This window comes from Python bivittatus, unplaced genomic scaffold (assembly GCF_059951505.1).
Source record: "Python bivittatus isolate LINGU-HERP-01145 unplaced genomic scaffold, Pbiv_v1 ctg000480_np1212, whole genome shotgun sequence".
NCBI lineage: Eukaryota > Metazoa > Chordata > Lepidosauria > Squamata > Pythonidae > Python > Python bivittatus.
This window is the reverse complement of record NW_028277075.1, coordinates 71,056,004-71,074,070: the sequence shown is the minus strand read 5'-3', so window position 1 is coordinate 71,074,070 and position 18,067 is coordinate 71,056,004. Positions and strand designations below refer to the sequence as shown.

The following is an 18,067-nucleotide window of genomic DNA, read 5'->3' as shown; positions in this document are numbered from 1 at the left end:
CCTGAGTTGATTACTGCTAAGTTCAGAGATGGCAGATGTTGATGTTGCTTGACATTTTAATCAACTTCTCATTTTAAGAATAGTTTTAAATGTGTTTTGCTATGATACTCTGTCTGTACCCTTTTTAGCCTCATATTAATATCAACTTGGAAGACAAGTAATTTAAGACTGAGGATCTCAGTCCCCCCCCCCCCCACCAACCTTTAGACATCTAGATACTCACTGCTTGAGAAGTCAAGAGGCATTCATGTCTGATCAGAGCTTTGGATCTGATAAGCTGAAGTCATGAACAGCTGTCTAAATCACCCTGCCTTGACATATGCACACATATTAGCTCAAAGAAAATGTACAGGAATACACAAAGCTGCAGAATAATCAGGGCGGCCTAAGATGGCTTTTGTGGCTGGTTAAATTGCATCCAATTTAGAGTGCAATTCTCTAGGCACACTGTTTTCCACACACATACAGCTCATAGTACTTTACTAATATAGGTGGGTCTGTAACTTTAGGGGATATCTCTGTGACAATTTCCCAGCTATAGCAAGAATCCCTAAAAAGAAAAGGGCACTTTTCTTTCAACTTTCACTAAAGAAACCCAGTTTTCTAGATTGTCCAGTACATGTTGATTTTACGGGTTGGATCCTCTCTCTCTCTCTGTGCTCCGCTAGGGATATTTAGGGCATCAATTCCTTCCTTCACTGCAGAGATTACAAGTATATTACACTGCATTTCTGAGCCTGTTGACCAGACACATCTATTAGTCAGCGTGGTCTGTCACTGCCCTGATCCAGACCTCCTTTACATTTCACTGCTCTCAGCCTGGTTTTAGCTAAAGTGGCTTTCCTGTTCACTTGAATGGACAAAGGCAGTCAGCATCTTTGTGTGTGGGCGCTTGAAGCTATGGATGTACAAAACATTTTACATAAGGGGTACCAGGTGTTGGTTTTGCAGGAACAAGGAAGAAGAAATGAGTGTGTTGTTGCAATAGTATTCTTTCTAACCAGCTCATCAGGGTAGTTACACGCCTGGAGAATGAACCCTTATGGACTTCATGGACTATTTTTGTATGTATTTCTTTTTCCTTTTTGCATTGAAAATCAATGCTACTTTAATAACCAAGAAGGGGGAAAATACAATTTAGACATAATGTTTTTCAATGCTAAGTAGCCATTGTTAAATGTTTTACAGCAGAGACTTTGACCTTATAATTGTTTTATTTATCCCAGTTCTTTGTTCCAATTAAGGCATTGGTAAATATAGGTCATAATGTACACAAGCCAATTCTTTCCTAGCGTTCTTTTCTGAGTAACTCTCTTCTGGGGAATTTGCCAACTTCCTGTTCATTCTGACAATATAAGCAAGAATTGCCTGTCATATTTTCTAGTGAAACTTTGCTTCAGTAAATAGTCATTCTCTGTTTGGGATATTTCTTTTCCAGAGAAAGCCCCTGATCAAAATATTTATTTTTGTAGAACTGCAGTTATAAACAATGTTAACTGAATTGAGCACACGTCCAAAAGATGTCCATAGTTTGCATTCTTCACATGTTCTCAGTTGTTATCAGCAGCTGTCAGTCACATGTGTCTTGTATCAAAGCTAATGAGACTGCTGTGTGTCCTCGATCAGCAACAGTTTTAGCTACCACTTAAATTATGCAGACCAGAAACTAAACATCAGGATTCCTAAACTGCTTTCACCTCATTGCACCATTCAAACGACATTTCAGTTTTGTCTCTCACTATCCTTTACCCATGCAAGTACATGTTCTCTGAAAATTTTACGTTTAATTTTTTTTTTCTGAATAAGAGAGCACCTTATTTCTTGAGAAATGCTGCGAATACATCGTTGTACTTCCAAATAAATGGTTTTCAAAATGTTGAAGCATAGGTTGGGACGTTGGGGGGTGGTGTTTGGTAAAATAGCCAGGTTCAGCTTCTGTTGAGCCTTGCAGAAAGAGAGCATGAAGTAGACATGTCTCTGCTCACTGGGACGAGAAGTAGCGTTTAGGAGGTTATTAAATCGGTGTTGAAGGAGGGGCTGGAGCCAAATACCAAACTGGTTTTGTGGCTGCACAGTTGAGCATCACCCCCCACCCCACCCGCTTTCTAATTTCCCATGTCCAGGCCATCCTTTCTGCACTTTTCTTCCAGCTTGACTTCAGTGCTGGAAAAAAAGCTGGGTGAGAAGGTAAGTACCTGTAGTGATGAGCAGTTGGCGAAGCAAGACTTGCCATTTAATTCATGTCTTGACGGTGCCACCAGAATGCATCGCTTGTATTGGTGGAACTCCGTGGTCCTGTGCTCTGCCATGTAAATCAGTGGACTTTTGACCACAGGTTAAAGGCTCTCCACTACCGTGGTCTGGTCTCTTGGGAATAAGGCAGATTATACTTTTTTCTAAGTAAGTCACTAGATAAATGCGAGGCCATTAGAATTCCCTCCTCCTCCTGCCTGTTTGCTCTGCTTTTCTTCAGAGATCCTAGAACACTGGAAGTCCGTGAACTGAGGCAAAGGAAGCACCCTTACGACAAAGGGATCAGTTACGTTCATTGCATATAATTGATGGCTTATGGTGATCTTGAATCTTCCCCTGCCCTGCGTAGTTTAATTAAGACATTGTGCCTTTTCCATGGCCCCAGAAGGGATTTTGTTCCCCTTTCTTTTGCTCTTGTTCTTAACAAGGCCCCCTCATATTCATTATAGGCTGTCCCAGGTGAAATGGTTGTCAGAATATGCAGTGTCTTGGCAGCTGTTAGCTGCGTCGCTGCTTGCTTAGCTTCCATTCCTTGGATCGTGGGTCGAGAGGATGAGGCAGCAAAACAGCTGCCAGTCAAATAGGGGGCTGTCAAAATATTTCCAGCCCCATGGTGAGAGCGTGGAGAGACAGCTTTTGCTTCCTAGGGTAAATGTGGGCAGAATGACATGTTATTTCAGCAGGTGTGTGTTCCTTACCTGTGCTTGTTTAAATTACACAGAGGAACCCAGTTTGGGGGATGAATTTATGGATGAGGCGAAAGGGTGCTTAACCAATTCATCGCTTGCTAATTCTCCCTCATAAATCCCTCCTCCCCGCCCCACCTGTACAGTATTTTCTGTTCTCCCCAAGCTGAACTCTACATTCAGAGGCCAACTTGGGGAGTGGTTTTTTGTATATATTATTTTATATTCCACCTGTCTTCCCTGTTTGGATTCAGAGCAGGAGATAGGCTTAATTTCAGTAGGAACCCTCTGGCTTCAAATGATGTGTTGGGTTAGATGCAGCAGGGAATTGACAGGGAAAGGAATGGTGTTTTGAAGTTTCTGCATACTTTGGTAAAGATAGCCTGCAGTAGAAAGGAGAGGCTCCATTTCAGCTTAGCAAAGAAACAAGAAAAGCCTCTCCATTATTAAAACTCAGCAAGACACAAGTCAAGCAATGAAAGTGAACTTCTGTAACTACCTTTGGTGGATTCTGTGATCTTTTAATGCATCTTCCTCTTATTGTTACTGCTTGTAAAATTGTCCAAGGGTGAGACGCATAGAAATAGTCACCAAGTAAGTTCTTTGCTGACTCGGACCTTCCTGTTTAAGCCAAGAGGGAAGGATAAAGTATTCAGTACTTCATAGTGTATTTATAAGCAGCCACAATTTGTATACAGTACTTATTTTCCTGGTGTTGAATTTAAAAGAAACAGACTAATTATCTGTAATTCCAGTATTCCAGTTTATCACGCTCTACTGATGTTGCCAAATGAAATCATATGAGTAAAAACCCTTTGTTTAGGATAGTCACTGAGGGATATAGGAGGAAAGTGAGTTAGTCCGTAGTACCCCAAAATCAGGAGGAATCTAGTAGCACCTTCTCCGACTAACAAATTTTATTAAAAAGTGTATGTTTTGTGAGCTGCAGCTTACTTCATTGGTTGCATAGAGTGGCTAAACTGATTAGGATTTAAATTGGAATGAGGTGGGGGGGGAACAGGGTGGTTATGCAGAAGCAAGTTACATGTGAGACAGATTACAAGTACCTTCCCCCTTAACAATTGTAATGTGTTAAAAACCCATTGTGTTTGTTGAGTTCTTCCGAGATAGCCTGAAACCTTCAACAGTCTCTTGCTCAATTGTGCTGGTAAAGTTTCTTTGTTTTCCAAAATGATTACTTGCTTTGTGCTAAGGAATTTTCTTCCTCCTCCAGCCCAGGAAGGCAAAGGAAAAAGCAGATTCCTTGTTTTCTTCTTTCTCTCTGACACTTCACTGATGATTTTCCAAGTCTAGATGGACAATCCCAAAAACGACAGCTTTGTTTTCTTTTGATTTGCTAAATTTCCCAGCGACCAGGTAAAAAAATCCTTGCTAGTTCCAGAATTAGAGGGGGAAGAAGAATTCCTGCCAAGCAGGAGGACTCCTCGGCTAAGGAACATGGTTTTTCCTTTCTTCCCTTCTTTCTTCAGAAGAAACTACACCAGCTTCCATCACACCCAACTCAGCAGACAATGGCAGATGTATTTTTGCATTAATTGGTCCATGGTTTAAGTTATCACTAGGAACCCAATCTGCAAACTCTCCTGAAGTTTGCATCCAAGAGTTCTCTTCAGTACCTTTTGGGAGTGGTTTCCAATTCTGTGTTTATCTGTGTTTCTCTATCACTCTTAGTCTTTTTTTTCCATGACTTCTAGGCAGACTCCTGTAACTACCAATATTATAATTTATTTTCTTCACTGAATCTTGCGGCAATATTGTTCTTAGTGCTCAGCTTAATGCTTAATTATTCTAATTCTCCTGTTTAGTAACATATTCTGTTTATGTGCTATTCCAGTTCCACTGATGAATTCATTTTGGTTCTTCTGTAATTAAAAAAAACAAAAAAACAACTACCACTTTCAGAGCTTTGACTGTGGTCTTTTGGGTGGCAGATTTTTACTAGGTATCCATGGTCTGATAGATAGATAAATTGCGGGGGGGGGGGCGTAGTCCTTGTTTAGTGACCACAATTGGGACCAGCAACTCGGTCATTAAGCAAAGTGGTTGCTAAGTGAAACCGTGACTGTGATTATGATCTTCAGCCTCCCTTTGCTTTACAGACCTGTGAAAGTCATAAATGTGAGGATTAGTCATAAAGTTACTTTTTCATCACCTTTGTAACTGTGAACAGTCTCTAAGTGAGGCAGTCGCTGAACGAGGACTACCTGTATATATATATAAAACATATATTCATGTACACAAGTAAAGATACTTGATAATAATGATTAGGATTTAGGGGTAAGTATTTTTTCCTCTTTCTTTCTTATTCTCTCCTGCAAATGCATGCCTAACTCCTGCATTTGTGCCACTATATGGCAAAGGTGAGTGGGGAACTGCATTGCTCCCTTAATCTGAATTTCTTTGCTCCAGAATATTCAAGGAAAAAACAGGGCTGTGGAGCAAGATTGTGTTTTTCTTAGCAACTGCTTTCACTTCCTTGGGAATGTCCACCTCTCACATATGAGAGCCATGGATTATAGAATGTGACTAATCAGATTATCTTTAAACCCATTAACTGACTCTACAGGCATAGGTAAAATACTCCTAGAATTCTCATTAGCAAGTTTTGTGGATGAAATAGGTCAATATTTTCAGAAGGCTGTCTCTGCCTTACCCATGGGCTGCAGGGTATAATTATTGAAATATAAAATGAATTTGCAACCTCCTGGGATATATCTGCTACTATAATAGCCAGGGATTTCATTGCTACTATTTATGATAATTAATGTATTGCAATTCTCTACTCCTCTGAAGCAACTTTCAGGGGAAAGGCATGGCAAGCTAGATATTTTGAAATAAAGCCAGAAGAAACATTACAGTTGCCTAGAAGACATCAAGGGTGCACATTTTGTAACCAATTTTCTGCAAGCCTTCGCTACGGGCAAAAGAGTTTTGGGTGTCCAAGGGTTAATTCCAGCGCTGGAACTTCAGTGCAGAGGTTAACCCCTGTTGCTTGTATAAATATTTGCCATTGGGTGTGATCTCTACATTATCCCTGCTCTGATCATCTGATGGGGTCTTTGGTTATATAAACATGACCGGCTGGAGTTGATGCTGGGGTTCTGAGTAGTTAGCATTAATGGTATAATGATTCTTATCTACTTGACACTTCAGGTGATTTTTATCCAGGAGGAATAAACCGTATTTAGCAAGAGGCTCATTTATGGAACCAGAGATAGATTTCCTTATTTTTCTGCCAGTGTTTTTTTTTTCTTCCCCTCCAGTGGCCTATTGCTAGTTCAGAAGTTCCTAAGATCTTGAATAGTGTCAGCTTGTTCATTTGAACAGACTGAAACAGTGGGAACTGAACATGTCTCACCCTCTTTTAGCTTCCAAAGGATCCAGAGTGTTCTTTAGCAAGAAGGTACTCACTGAGAGCAGGTGGAGAGGGCATGAGGTTTGAGGAGCAGAGGGTCACATGCGCAAGGGCCAGCAAAATAGCAAATAATAAGTTCCAGGAAGATGAAAACCATCTGTTTAGATCACCCTAAAAATATAGTGCAGAGAGGAGAGGGAGCTAGTACCACTCGGGGAGACATGTTTGTGCCACTTAGTTGGGAAGTAAATGTGTGCAGACAACGTGCATATGATCTGGATTCCATGACCCCAAAAGGGACATTCTGTCATTCCTGTGGGAAAGATTCCAGGAAGAAGGGCCTCTTCAGTCAAATTTTCCTTTCCTTCCACACCCCACTCTTACTCTTATCACCACATGCTTTGTGGGAAGGGTTCAAATAATAAGTGGTAACTTATTATTTGACTGACTAACTTGTAAGTAACTTGTACACAAACATTTTCAACACATTGGGAACAACAAAATGTCAAACTTTCAATCATAGTTATGTGGTCTTACATTCAGCCATGGCACAGAAGTCAAAGGAAGGGAGGAGAAAAAGAGTATCCTGCAAGCCCCTTTGTGTATCCAAAGAGCATAGGGAAAGGAAATTGAGTCAGTGAGCTAGTTCAGTTTTGCTGATATTTGTCCTCAAAACTCATCTTTCCATGAAATTCTGTTGTTCCCTCCTCTATTTATGCATGGATCTTCACCATAGCTCCGCATCTATGATGAATTTGTAAACTTGGAAATAATAGCATTCAGGCTGTCATATGAGGTCCATTCCTCCTTGTTGGTGCTGCTGGAAACTGCCCTCCCGCAAGGGTGGTGCTGAGCTGAACACAGACCAACTGATGTCAGGCTTGGGCGACAGGCCAGTCAGTCAATTCCTGTCACAACTTATGGATCAACAGCCATATACAATGTCATGGCAGGACCCTGAAATGGTGTTCGTTGATCCGAAAAGCAGACCCTGCACTGGTAGGAAAATGCTAGGAGGAGGAAGAAGAGGAAGGGTGTCATATGAGAAACAGAGTATTGAACTTAAACATTGGATCTAGTTTAATTGCCTCTTTAGTGGATAAATGTCTTTTGTGAAATTTCAGCCAGCAGCTTTCAAGCACATGCTGTTAGTTACCGTGCTACATTTTCTTCTCTTATCTGACTAAAACTCCAACATGCTTCTTTCCAATGCACTTTTTGCTAGTATACTTGGTTTAATGTTATAGTCCAGTTATCTTCGTCGTTTACCTTTTTTTTGGCATGACTTTCTCATTGCTCCTTTTGCAGGCACCATTCGCCCAGTGCGGCGCAGCTATTATGACCCCTCTTCAGCACCAGGCAAGGGTGTAGTATGGGAATGGGAGAATGACAACGGCACCTGGACCCCCTATGACATGGAGGTGGGCATTACCATCCAACATGCCTATGAGAAGCAGCACCCCTGGATCGATCTCACTTCCATTGGCTTCTGCTACATCATTGACTTCAGCACGATGGGGCAGATCAATCGCCAGACCCAACGCAAGCGCCGTGTCCGCCGCCGCCTTGACATGGTCTACCCGCTTGTCACAGGCACCTTGCCCAAATCTCAGTCATGGCCAGCGAGCCCTGGTGCGGCCAATGTGTCTCCAGCTCCGGCCTGCACTTGTCCACAGTGTCTTCTTGTCATGAGTATCAAGGCAACAGTGGCAGCTGGGAGCAATGGAGGAACTGGAGCTACAGCTAGCCAGCAGCCTCAACCACCACCACCACCACGTAAAGCTGTCTCCCTTTCTGGTAGCACCAAAATCCCCATGCCAGCATCAGTTCACAAGCCGCAAGATGGAACAGCCACTATGCGCAGCTCTTTGAAGACCCTTGCATCCCAAGTGAGCCGAAGGCAGGCAGTTAGCACACCTGCCCTCACCGCAAGCAACTCCCCTGCCAGTCCTCCTAATGCCAATGGCAAAGTGACACGGGCCAGCCTTAATACACTGAACCGAACCAATCTGCAGCGCCTGGCCATTGCACAGTCTCGTGTGCTAATTGCCTCAGGGTAAGCACTCGTTCTTTTTGTTGTTTATGCCTTCAAGTCAATGTCGACTCCTGGCAACTGCCTGGACTAGTCCCTGGAGTTTTCCTGCAAGGTTTTTGCAAGTGGTTTGCCATTGGCTCTTTTCTAGAGCTGAGAGAGAATGACTGGACCATTCTCGTGCTTAAGGCAGGACTAGAACTCACAGTCTCCCGTTTCTAGCCTGGTGCCTTAACCACTACACTAAGCTGGCTTTCAAATACTCATTTACCACTCTTAATTCTACTTCTTGGTGTTCCTCCTCCTTTTCATATGGGGGCATGTAACATGTGCCCAATGTCGTTTTACCATTGTCCCTATTTAGACCATGAGAAGGGAGAAAGACATCTCTATTCCTGGAATATTGCAGATGAGCTTTCCCCAATTTGATCCTCTCTAGATGTAATAGATTAGGGTGACTGTGGAGGTACACAGGAAACATGTAATACAAAAGATTTGGAAGATACCTAGTTGAGGAAGATAATGCAAACAAATTATGAATCAAGTTAAATATTTGAACATAGGAAACATTCTGCGTGGATTACAAAGTGTGGTTCGGTTTTGTGAAACCTCATGAAGAGGAACCCTTAGAGATGTTCTGCGTGATGTTAAGCTGCAAAATTTTGAAGAATGATGAGTAGGTGCTTTGGGAGTAGAAAGAAAGAAAGACTTCTGATATTTTCTGACTGGGGAAACTCTAGGCTGTAGTGTTGTAAGACAGGTTTATCAGAAAAGTAGGACATAACTGGGGAGCTCTGAAGCAACAAGTGTCTGATGGTGAAACAGAAGTAGGTTGTTCATAAATATATCCCAGCCCAAATATCAGCAGGATAGAAAATTCCTAAGGAAAAGCTGGGACTGACATTGGCTGACTCTCCCCCATCAGCACCACTCAGTCACCCTTCCTCTGTTCAGCAAATCCCACAGACCCTTTGAACCATAAAACGGAGAAGCCTTAAAGCCCCTTTTGAATGTTAATGAGGAAATGAAACATTCTTCTTTACCCTTCAGCTCTGGGGTGGGTTCCTATCAAAAGGCCTATACAAAGTTTTTCAGGCTGCTGCCCAATCTGGAAGGTACCCCATCCTCAGCATCCCCCTCCTGCCAGGCCTCCCTTGACCAAAACACCCTTTCTTGGACATCTAATTAGCGTGTTCCTTCTCTTTTGTATGATTTTGCCATCGGCCGTCTGTTGCTGGTTGCTCCCCCCTCTGCCCATGACCCTTCTCAAAGACTTTCCCATGGAAGAGAGCAAGGGAGGAAGGGGCCAAGGCGATGTTTCTCCAGAACAAAAGGCTCTGTGAATAACTGGGATACACAACCAAGGTTTTTAAAGAGCTGAATGAGGAGAAGGCAGGCGAATAGGGAGGGCGGGACATGCCTCTCTCTTCAGATTAGAGGATTCTCTGTCTCCAGCTAGCCCCTTGATCTGTAACTACAGCAACTATTGTCCAGTTAAAAAGGTGCCCCACTTTGTGTCTATCTCAGTCCTTGCTGTCTCATACGTCCCCCTCTATCCCTATTCCAGAAGTCTTGATAATGGCTGTGCCTCTGTCTCAGGAGTAAATTCAAGATTGTTCACTTTTGAAAGCAGGAGCTTGTGACTGGGATGTGATACTTTCTTGTGTTACAAAGTTAATGTCAAGGTTTTATCAGAGAAGGTTTGGAATAGCCCAAAATCATGCAGGCTTATATGGGCTGGTTTGGTTTCTGCTGGTCTTGTACAGCTGGCAGACTGAGCACAGATTGTGTGGTGCACATGGCTTCTAGTTAAAGTGAGGATGTTCCATGAGAGTAAAGCTTGATCTTGCAGGAAAATTCTCTGATGAGCAAACAGGGTCCCCAAGGGTAGCATGTGGACACATTCTAAGAAGAGCCTTTCCCAAGCTGACTGCAAATTTTAGAAGTTTGTGGTCAATTTATATGGAGGACACAAAGATGAGGAAAGTTTTTCTGAAAGCATTGTGGGTCTATGATATTATTTTTCATACTGTGCTCCCATTTTATGCTATAGATTATTTTTCCTACCTTGAGTGGACAAGAAGTCTTGCTCATGTCTTCCTCCAAAAGAAACCCAAAACATTTTTGAAAGCCATTCTATGCATACTTCCTTCAGTATCCATTTGTACATGTCGACATGGTTATCAGCCACTTCTTGCATCCTGCCAGAGTATATTCAAGAGTAGGTAAAAGCCTTGGGATCAGCTCAAGCATTCTGGGTCCAGCAGTGGCCAACAATTTTGATTGAGGAAACTCACAAGAATGGACAGGAGAGCAACAGTTTTCCTTTCACTATTGCTGTCTAGAAGCTGATATTTGAAGTATGCTGTCTGTGGTTCAGATTGTAGTAAACAGCCATCACAATTAATAGTAGTTGAGAGTTCAGTCTTTTATGCATCTGTATAGTTCCCTTTTAAAACCATCAGATTTGGTGGCCATCACCATGTCTGATGACAGCAGATTCCATTGTGCACAGGTTTGGTCTATATGCCAGTCTGACTGTCAGTGCATCAGCAGAATTTGGGTGGTTGGAGATCCACATCAAAGTGAGTGAGTGCATGAAAAAGCTCTTCATGGGCAAATTGGTATAAATCTATGGGTAGGCACCTGGATGTTTTAGTAAGATAATACCATCCTAATTAGGGGCAGAAGGTATAACCCTTAGAAAAATTCAGCACTGAGAGTAAGATTAGGAGGAGGAAGTATCCTGAAAACTTCTTCTCAAAAAGATTGTTTCCTATTGTTCCCGTGGCCTGCCAGCCCCTAAAAGGTGATCCTGTCTGTCATTCGGGTAGGCAGATGATCGTGGCTGGAAGAATGCAACCAGGCATGATCATCTGCCTGCCCGAATGACAGACAGGATCACCTTTTAGGATGGGAGAGCCAGTAACTATCTTCTCAGTCCCTGTGCACACACGCCTTTAAGGGTCACATGCCTGTCACAACCACTGACTTGCCTATTGACCAAACCAGTCCTCCTGTCTCTGTTACACACCTTCTTTTCAAAGATCCACTCGCTTGCTTGCCTCTCTCAGACTGGGAGAGTGTTTGTACCTCAAGCTGCTAACAACCAAAGACAGAGTTGTAACCTGCCAGGTGGGAACACAAGGCCTGGTACCTTTTAGGGTGTTAAAGAAACCAGTCCAGGAATCAAAGCATAGACAGAAACTTCTCTCTCCCCTCCATGTAGCTTCTTCTTTGTTCTCATACTGTCTCCAGAGATTCCAAGGTTTATTTTGAGGCCTGTTCATAGTCTCCTTCCATGTATGCTTAATTCTCAAAGACTCCTGTTTTACTGAGATGCAGAATCATTTTCTAACCACCTCCGATAACCCGTATTTTTATTCTCTCATAGAGTCCCAACAGTTCCTGTAAAAAACCTCAACGGCTCAAGCCCAGTCAACCCTGCACTAGCAGGTAAGGGGACCAAAAATCCCAGGGGACCAGAGTTACCGTTAATAGCTCTTAATTGACTTAAATGAGGGATCCTTGAGTGTGACGGCATTTTGAAATCCTGACTTCAGCAGGGTTTTACCAAGATATGGTGATGGAAGAATGGTAGGAGAGCCAGTTCTTTGAATTTATTCAAGAAGTGGAAGAGGTATGCTGAGCAGGCCCATGAATGAAGATACAAGTTGTGTTGAGGAACAGATAAAGGAAGATGACGGTGATGTTCTACAAGATGGGGTGTACAATGCCCATGACACTTGGGGATAGATAGAGGCTTACAACACATCTAAAGGGTAGGAGTTTAGGGAAAACTAGTGTACACTGCCATAGTGAGGGAGTTGGGCTTTAACAGAGAAAAAATATTTATTTTAACTCTAAGCTTTTAAGCTCAACCACCTTATTGTCATGCACATTAATCAATGTTGATAATCGTAATGCATGCTTTTGAAGCTTGAATGTAAAAAAATCTTAGCAGTCATGCCTTCCAAATGACTTGGATTCCCAAACCCTGAAACCAGCATGGCATTTTAGTCAAACGTATCAAGAGGACATGACATTGCAAAAGGCTTGTCTAGATTTCTGACTTTCTTTTTCCTTTAAAGCATTATAAAAATTGGAAGTGGCAAACAGGCACCCTGCTATCCCTGCACAAATGGTTGAAAGCCTTGCAGACAAAACAAAATTCTGGCCCATAAGTGTAAGAAGGAAATAAGGCAAGAAAGAATCAGTTTCCAAATGCTCTGCCCTCCCTCTCCTGTCAGGAATCACAGGAATACTTATGAGTGCTGCAGGGCTACCTGTCTGTCTGACTCGACCTCCAAAGCTGGTTCTGCACCCCCCTCCAGTCAGCAAGAGTGACATTAAATCCATCCCTGGGATCTCCAATACTTGCCGTAAGACTACCAAAAAGCAGACCAAGAAAGGTAAGAATGGGAGGTTCTCTGCTTCCTGTTGCCTTGCATCATTCGAATTGCATAACTGGAAGGGGCGGGTGTCCAAAATATACAAACCCATAACCAGAAAGAATGTCCATTGTAACTTACTCAGACATCATACCAAACTAGATTTTGTGCTGACTGAAGTTAGAAACCAAAACACTGAGGCGCCAGTTTATTGTACCTATAAAAAAAAAAAGCAGGTTAAACTTGCTGGGTAAACACCTGCATCTTCTCTCAGCTCATTCATTTTCTGCCAGAGTCAGTACCTAGCTGCTTACGACTTTTGGCAGAGGGATATCATCTATTCTGATTCTCAATTATTATTGGCTGGCTACTTCGGGAGGGTGACAGTATATTCCTGTCTTTGCAGGCCTCGGTCTATGGACCTTTCTTCCTTCTCTTCTCTCCTGGTTTCTTGTAACTATCACCCAGACTGTTCTATAGCGTTTTGTTCTCCTGCAGTGCCCCCTCCCCACTTCCATTTTGCTATCCCATCCACATGCGTGGCTGTATCCGTTGATGGTTGGACAGCGGCAGATATCCAACCAGTGTCCTTCCAAAACATACTACTGGATAACTCCCATCTGCTGCATTACCTTACACATGTTCCCAGCAGATGACTTGCACGCATCCGCCACTGCCTCATGCTTTCCCAGCCAGCTGTAGTGAGCATGATGTACTGCACACTCTCTCTGGTATGTGGCTTTTCCTTTTTAAATTGTCCTTTCTCCAGAGGGCATCATATCTGCTTGACAAGTAAGCCTTACTTCCAGGTGACGATGGAAGAAAAGAGAAGTTAGAAGCCTGACTAGTTTCATTGTTGTCCCTTGTGTATCTGTAAAGAACGTAGAAGCACAGACAGTCATTAGAGTGAGGGCATAAGTTCACCGCCAGCCTTCTTAAAATGCCACAAGGGCAGATACACTCCCCATGCTCCTTTCATGATAAAGAGCTGAAGCTTAAATTATGCACTGTAGTCTGTTATCAGTTGAGTGAGTGCCATCATTATCGACCCTGAGCAACCACATAGCTAGACCTTCTCCAGGATGATCTGTCCCCAGCCTGGCCCTTCAGATCTTCCAACAATGGACTCATCATTGCTGTAATCAAGTCCAGTTACCTTGCTCTTCTTTGCTTTCCTTCCACCTTTATAGATTTCTCAAGGGAGCACATACAGAGTACGTTTTCTTTGTCAGGTATTTAGAGAATTGCATACATCAGGCATAGGGTAAATAGAGGTGGGTAATCTGTGGATATCATGCAACCTCAGGTTCCATCTTTGATCACACTGCCACCATTTGATAACAAAATAATAAAGGCAGGTTATTATTATTACAGTTTCCCACCTTTTAAAGGGGTAATGTTGTATATTAGTACTGTATTTTAATATTGTAAAGTTATGGGTCGGCAACCTTTCAGTAGCTAGTGTCCATATAATACTTTGTAGGAGAACAAGAGCTTGGAATGGGGGAGAGGTAGAATTATATAAAGTAGGTGAAGAGATGTGGCACATGTAGTTGGAGCCACATTTTTCTGGTTCTTTTCCCAGATTTTGGGGTTTTTCTTTGGTTTTTAACTGCTAAGCCTATTTTTGACTTATACTTCACTCCATGAGTATTTTTTTTACCTCAGATGGCAGACCAGTTTTCAGCTATTGTGGTTAGAGAGTGCTTTGAAAGCCACAGAGAGAGGTTTGAGGCAACTCTTGAGACCTTAAGTTGTTCACTCCTGCAATAAACTTGGTTGGGTTAAAATTCTTTCCAGAAGCTGGAAAAGAATGGGAAAAGTGAGAAATTATGGCTTTGCTTAGTTATGTGATGCAGCCTCACCTAAGAGATGCCCTTCATAGCCAGAAAAATGTCAAAAAGTGAGCAGAAATATAACCATGAAAGCATCATCTGTCCCCATTCTACAGGATTCCATTGTCTGTGCTCTGCCCCAAGATGATATATTTCCTGTTCTTAAGAAAGGATAGAGATTTTTTTTTTTGGTCAGATTAACCTGTTGTAGTCTTTGATTGTTAGTTTGTTTATGCATTGAAGACAAAGGCATTTTTTCCTCAGGGCCCTGGGCAAAGATTGTTCTATAAGCTTTCTTTGCTGTCTCCTCAGTACAGAGTTCAGTTACTCATCCATGCAGTTGCACACAAAGGCTCTGGGCTTTATATCTTCCTTTATAGAGTTATACTCCTGAACGCAATAGGGAGGCTACAAGTCCAAGGGCCATCACGTGAACGAGTCAGGCTTGGAACTCCCTAGTCTGACTCTTGTTTGCAGCCACCCTTCCTCTGGAGGCACGTCCAGGAATATTGCAACATCACAAGGAGACACAAACTGGCTGTTCCATACTGTGGGAGGGTTGTAATTTCTGACTCACTTTGGAGTCTGACCGGGTTGGTGGGATGATTTAAACTCCATTCTTTTTCTTGTTTCTTACTTTTTTTTAGAGTTATAGATATGATAGTCTGTTTAAGATTAAAACAAGCACATGCTTTCAGAGCCCTGCTACCCTGGTGGTTCTTAGCAAAAAAAACCCTACCCTGCTATCCTAAGAAAAGGTTCTTAGCAGTTACGCCCCTTCCTCGATCAGGAGGCCCTCTGCACGGTCACTCATGCCCTGGTCACCTCCCGGTTGGATCGCTGTAACGTGCTCTACGTGGGGCTACCCTTGAAGAATATCCGGAAGCTACAGCTGGTGCAGAATGTGGCGGTACGGACAGTTCTGAATGCCCTTAGGAGGGCACATATAACACTGCTGTTACACGAGCTGCATTGGTTGCCAGTTTGCTTCTGGGTCTAATTCAAGGTGTTGGTCATCACCTTTAAAGCCCTTCATGGCACAGGACCAGATTATCTGAGGAGCCGTCTCACCCGGGTTACTTCACACCCGCCCCACTCGGTCCAGCAGAAGGGGCATGTTGCAGACCCCACCAGTCAAGGAATTTTGACTGGTGGGGTCTAGGCAGAGGGCCTTTCCTGTTGTGGCCCCCACCCTATGGAACAATCTGCCTCCCGAGGTCCGGTGTGCCCCCACTCTCATGGCCTTCAGGAAGGGGGTGAAATCCTGGCTGTGCCAGAAGCCCTGGGGGCCGGATGGGGGCTTGCACCAATGGAGGTGGCTTGTGGGGTGATTGACCTTGCCCCCCCCGGTCATCTTGAATGTTTTTAGTATTTATGTACAGGGTTTGTTTTTTATACTTGATTTTTAATGGATTAATTTATTATTATTTATGGGGTATTTTTAATTATTGATGGGGTTTTTGATTTTAACTGGGAGCTGCCCGGAGTCACCTGTGGGAGGGGGGAGATGGGCGGCATACAAATTTAATAATAAAAAATAAATAAATAAAAGCAGAGCTGTAGGTAGGTTAGAATACTGGGAAGCATGTTTAGGAAGCCCTCAGCAAAAGTTTTATCACTGCTTTTATTTTCTCTCTACTTAGCCTGCCTACATGCATCATGCAGGCTTACGGAGGGACGCAGCTTCAGTTAACATTAATTGATTAGGACATTGCATGATATCATAGTTAGATTAAGCTGGTGTGCAACCTACTTCAAGCCATAGTTTCTGATTCTATTTGTCACTCAGAAGTACTAGCTGATAGTTTGGATGTCCAGGCAGGCTATGGTTATGTTTCACAAACTAACCGGCTTAGTGACATCTGAATTGAGCCAGTGTGTAAAACCAATGGCTCGGGGAGAAAGCCAGGCTCCACAAAGTTCTCTCAAAACTGGTAACAAAGCATTAGGAAGCCTTGCTCCCTTCCTCCCTGCTTTCCATTTCCTGCCCTGTCTTCCGTTCTCTTGGTAGCTGTCAGGAAAGAGACATTCAGTTTGCTTCTCTCGTTTTGATGTCCAGGTAAAACTACAGAGGAAGTCTTGAAAAAATACCTACAGAAGGTACGCCATCCTCCAGATGAGGTAAGCATCTGCGTCTGCTTAGGCAAGTGTAGTGGAACATTTTTTGATGCAGACCAGTATGCTTAGTATGCAGATTTTAGTGCAGAAATTAAATTTGTCTAACTGTAGTGGTATGTTGATTAACTATCTATTGCTGTACAGCTTACCTCTTTGATTGGTATTGCCCAGAATACAACAGTGGCTTAATTCATGTATTGCGCTAAGCTTAAATGCAATGAATTTGGTCTTTGTTTAATGTGTAATGTGAACTCAGCCATCAACTGTGTTCACACATAACCCTAAGCCATAAAGTGTGGTTCACAAAACACACAAAAATGGTTTACCCTTGTTTACAGTGAAGCTGCAGGGAAGGGCAAAGTGGCTTGAGGAATTTTGCAGAGACAGGGAAGAATAGAATCACTGCAAGTCAGGAGAGGCAGTACTGAATTAGGTGGTCCACTCAATAGCCTCCCTTCCATGTGTCAGCTTCCTATGATTTTAATGTTGGGGATGGCAGTGTGGCAGATGAGCTTTATTCAGATGCATCTCTTTATTTCCAAGGAGACCAGTAAGGCAGCAACAACTCACACCTTTGTAACTTAACCTTCCTGTAGACCAAGGATTCTGTTGCTTTCTCACCTAACACAGTTTCCTGCTTCTCCTTAGGACTGTACGATCTGCATGGAACGCCTCTCTGCCCCCTCAGGCTACAAAGGGCCTCAGCCAGTCGTCAGGCCAGAATTGGTGGGCAAACTGTCCAAGTGTGGCCACATGTATCACCTCCACTGCCTTGTGGCCATGTATAACAATGGAAATAAGGTGTGTTACTGGGAAAGGAAGGCAGAGCTGCGATGCGCTGCTATTCTTTGGGCAAAGGCTGGGTAAATCATGAACCTTATTCAAGGCTGAATATCTAACAGTCTTCAGATTTAAAAATAAAGGTCTCTCTGGCTACTGTGACTTCATGCCATCCATGGTGTTTTGTTCTACATTTAATGTGGAGGCATTTACAGGGGACAAGTTCTACAAATCCCATTAGTTATATTCATAAGCTGTAGGGCAAATGCACATCACAATATATTTGACTTCCTCAGTAAAAGTTGCATATGCTGTAGGAAAGGTCTTTCTGCTGCTCATACTTAACTGTGTTGTTGATTGATTCTTACTGTATTTTAATCTGAGAAAAGAGCAGGGGTGTAATAAGAATTGGTTCCCTGAATTGCCCCAAATCACAAGTGGCAGTAATTCCCTCTGCTTAGAAATCCCATGGATGATTTCTAATGATCACTATGTAATAAATAGTATTTTGATTTCCCCTTTTGGTGAGTTATATTTCTGTGATGGCACATCAGTCTAAAAACTTCATTAATGCATTGTTTGAAAAAAACAAGATT

General features: G+C 42.8%; 1 protein-coding gene across 1 annotated transcript in view; it reads left to right on the top strand.

The window, feature by feature from the left end:
- Positions 1-18,067, top strand: part of DTX4 (deltex E3 ubiquitin ligase 4) — a 33,773-nt gene that overhangs the window by 11,588 nt on the left and 4,118 nt on the right. Inside the window, exons 2-6 of the mRNA XM_007440211.4 lie at positions 7,624-8,371; positions 11,742-11,803; positions 12,598-12,759; positions 16,633-16,694; positions 17,340-17,492. Coding sequence (XP_007440273.1) covers positions 7,624-8,371; positions 11,742-11,803; positions 12,598-12,759; positions 16,633-16,694; positions 17,340-17,492 — 1,187 coding nt within the window. The remainder of the gene's footprint in view (positions 1-7,623; positions 8,372-11,741; positions 11,804-12,597; positions 12,760-16,632; positions 16,695-17,339; positions 17,493-18,067) is intronic.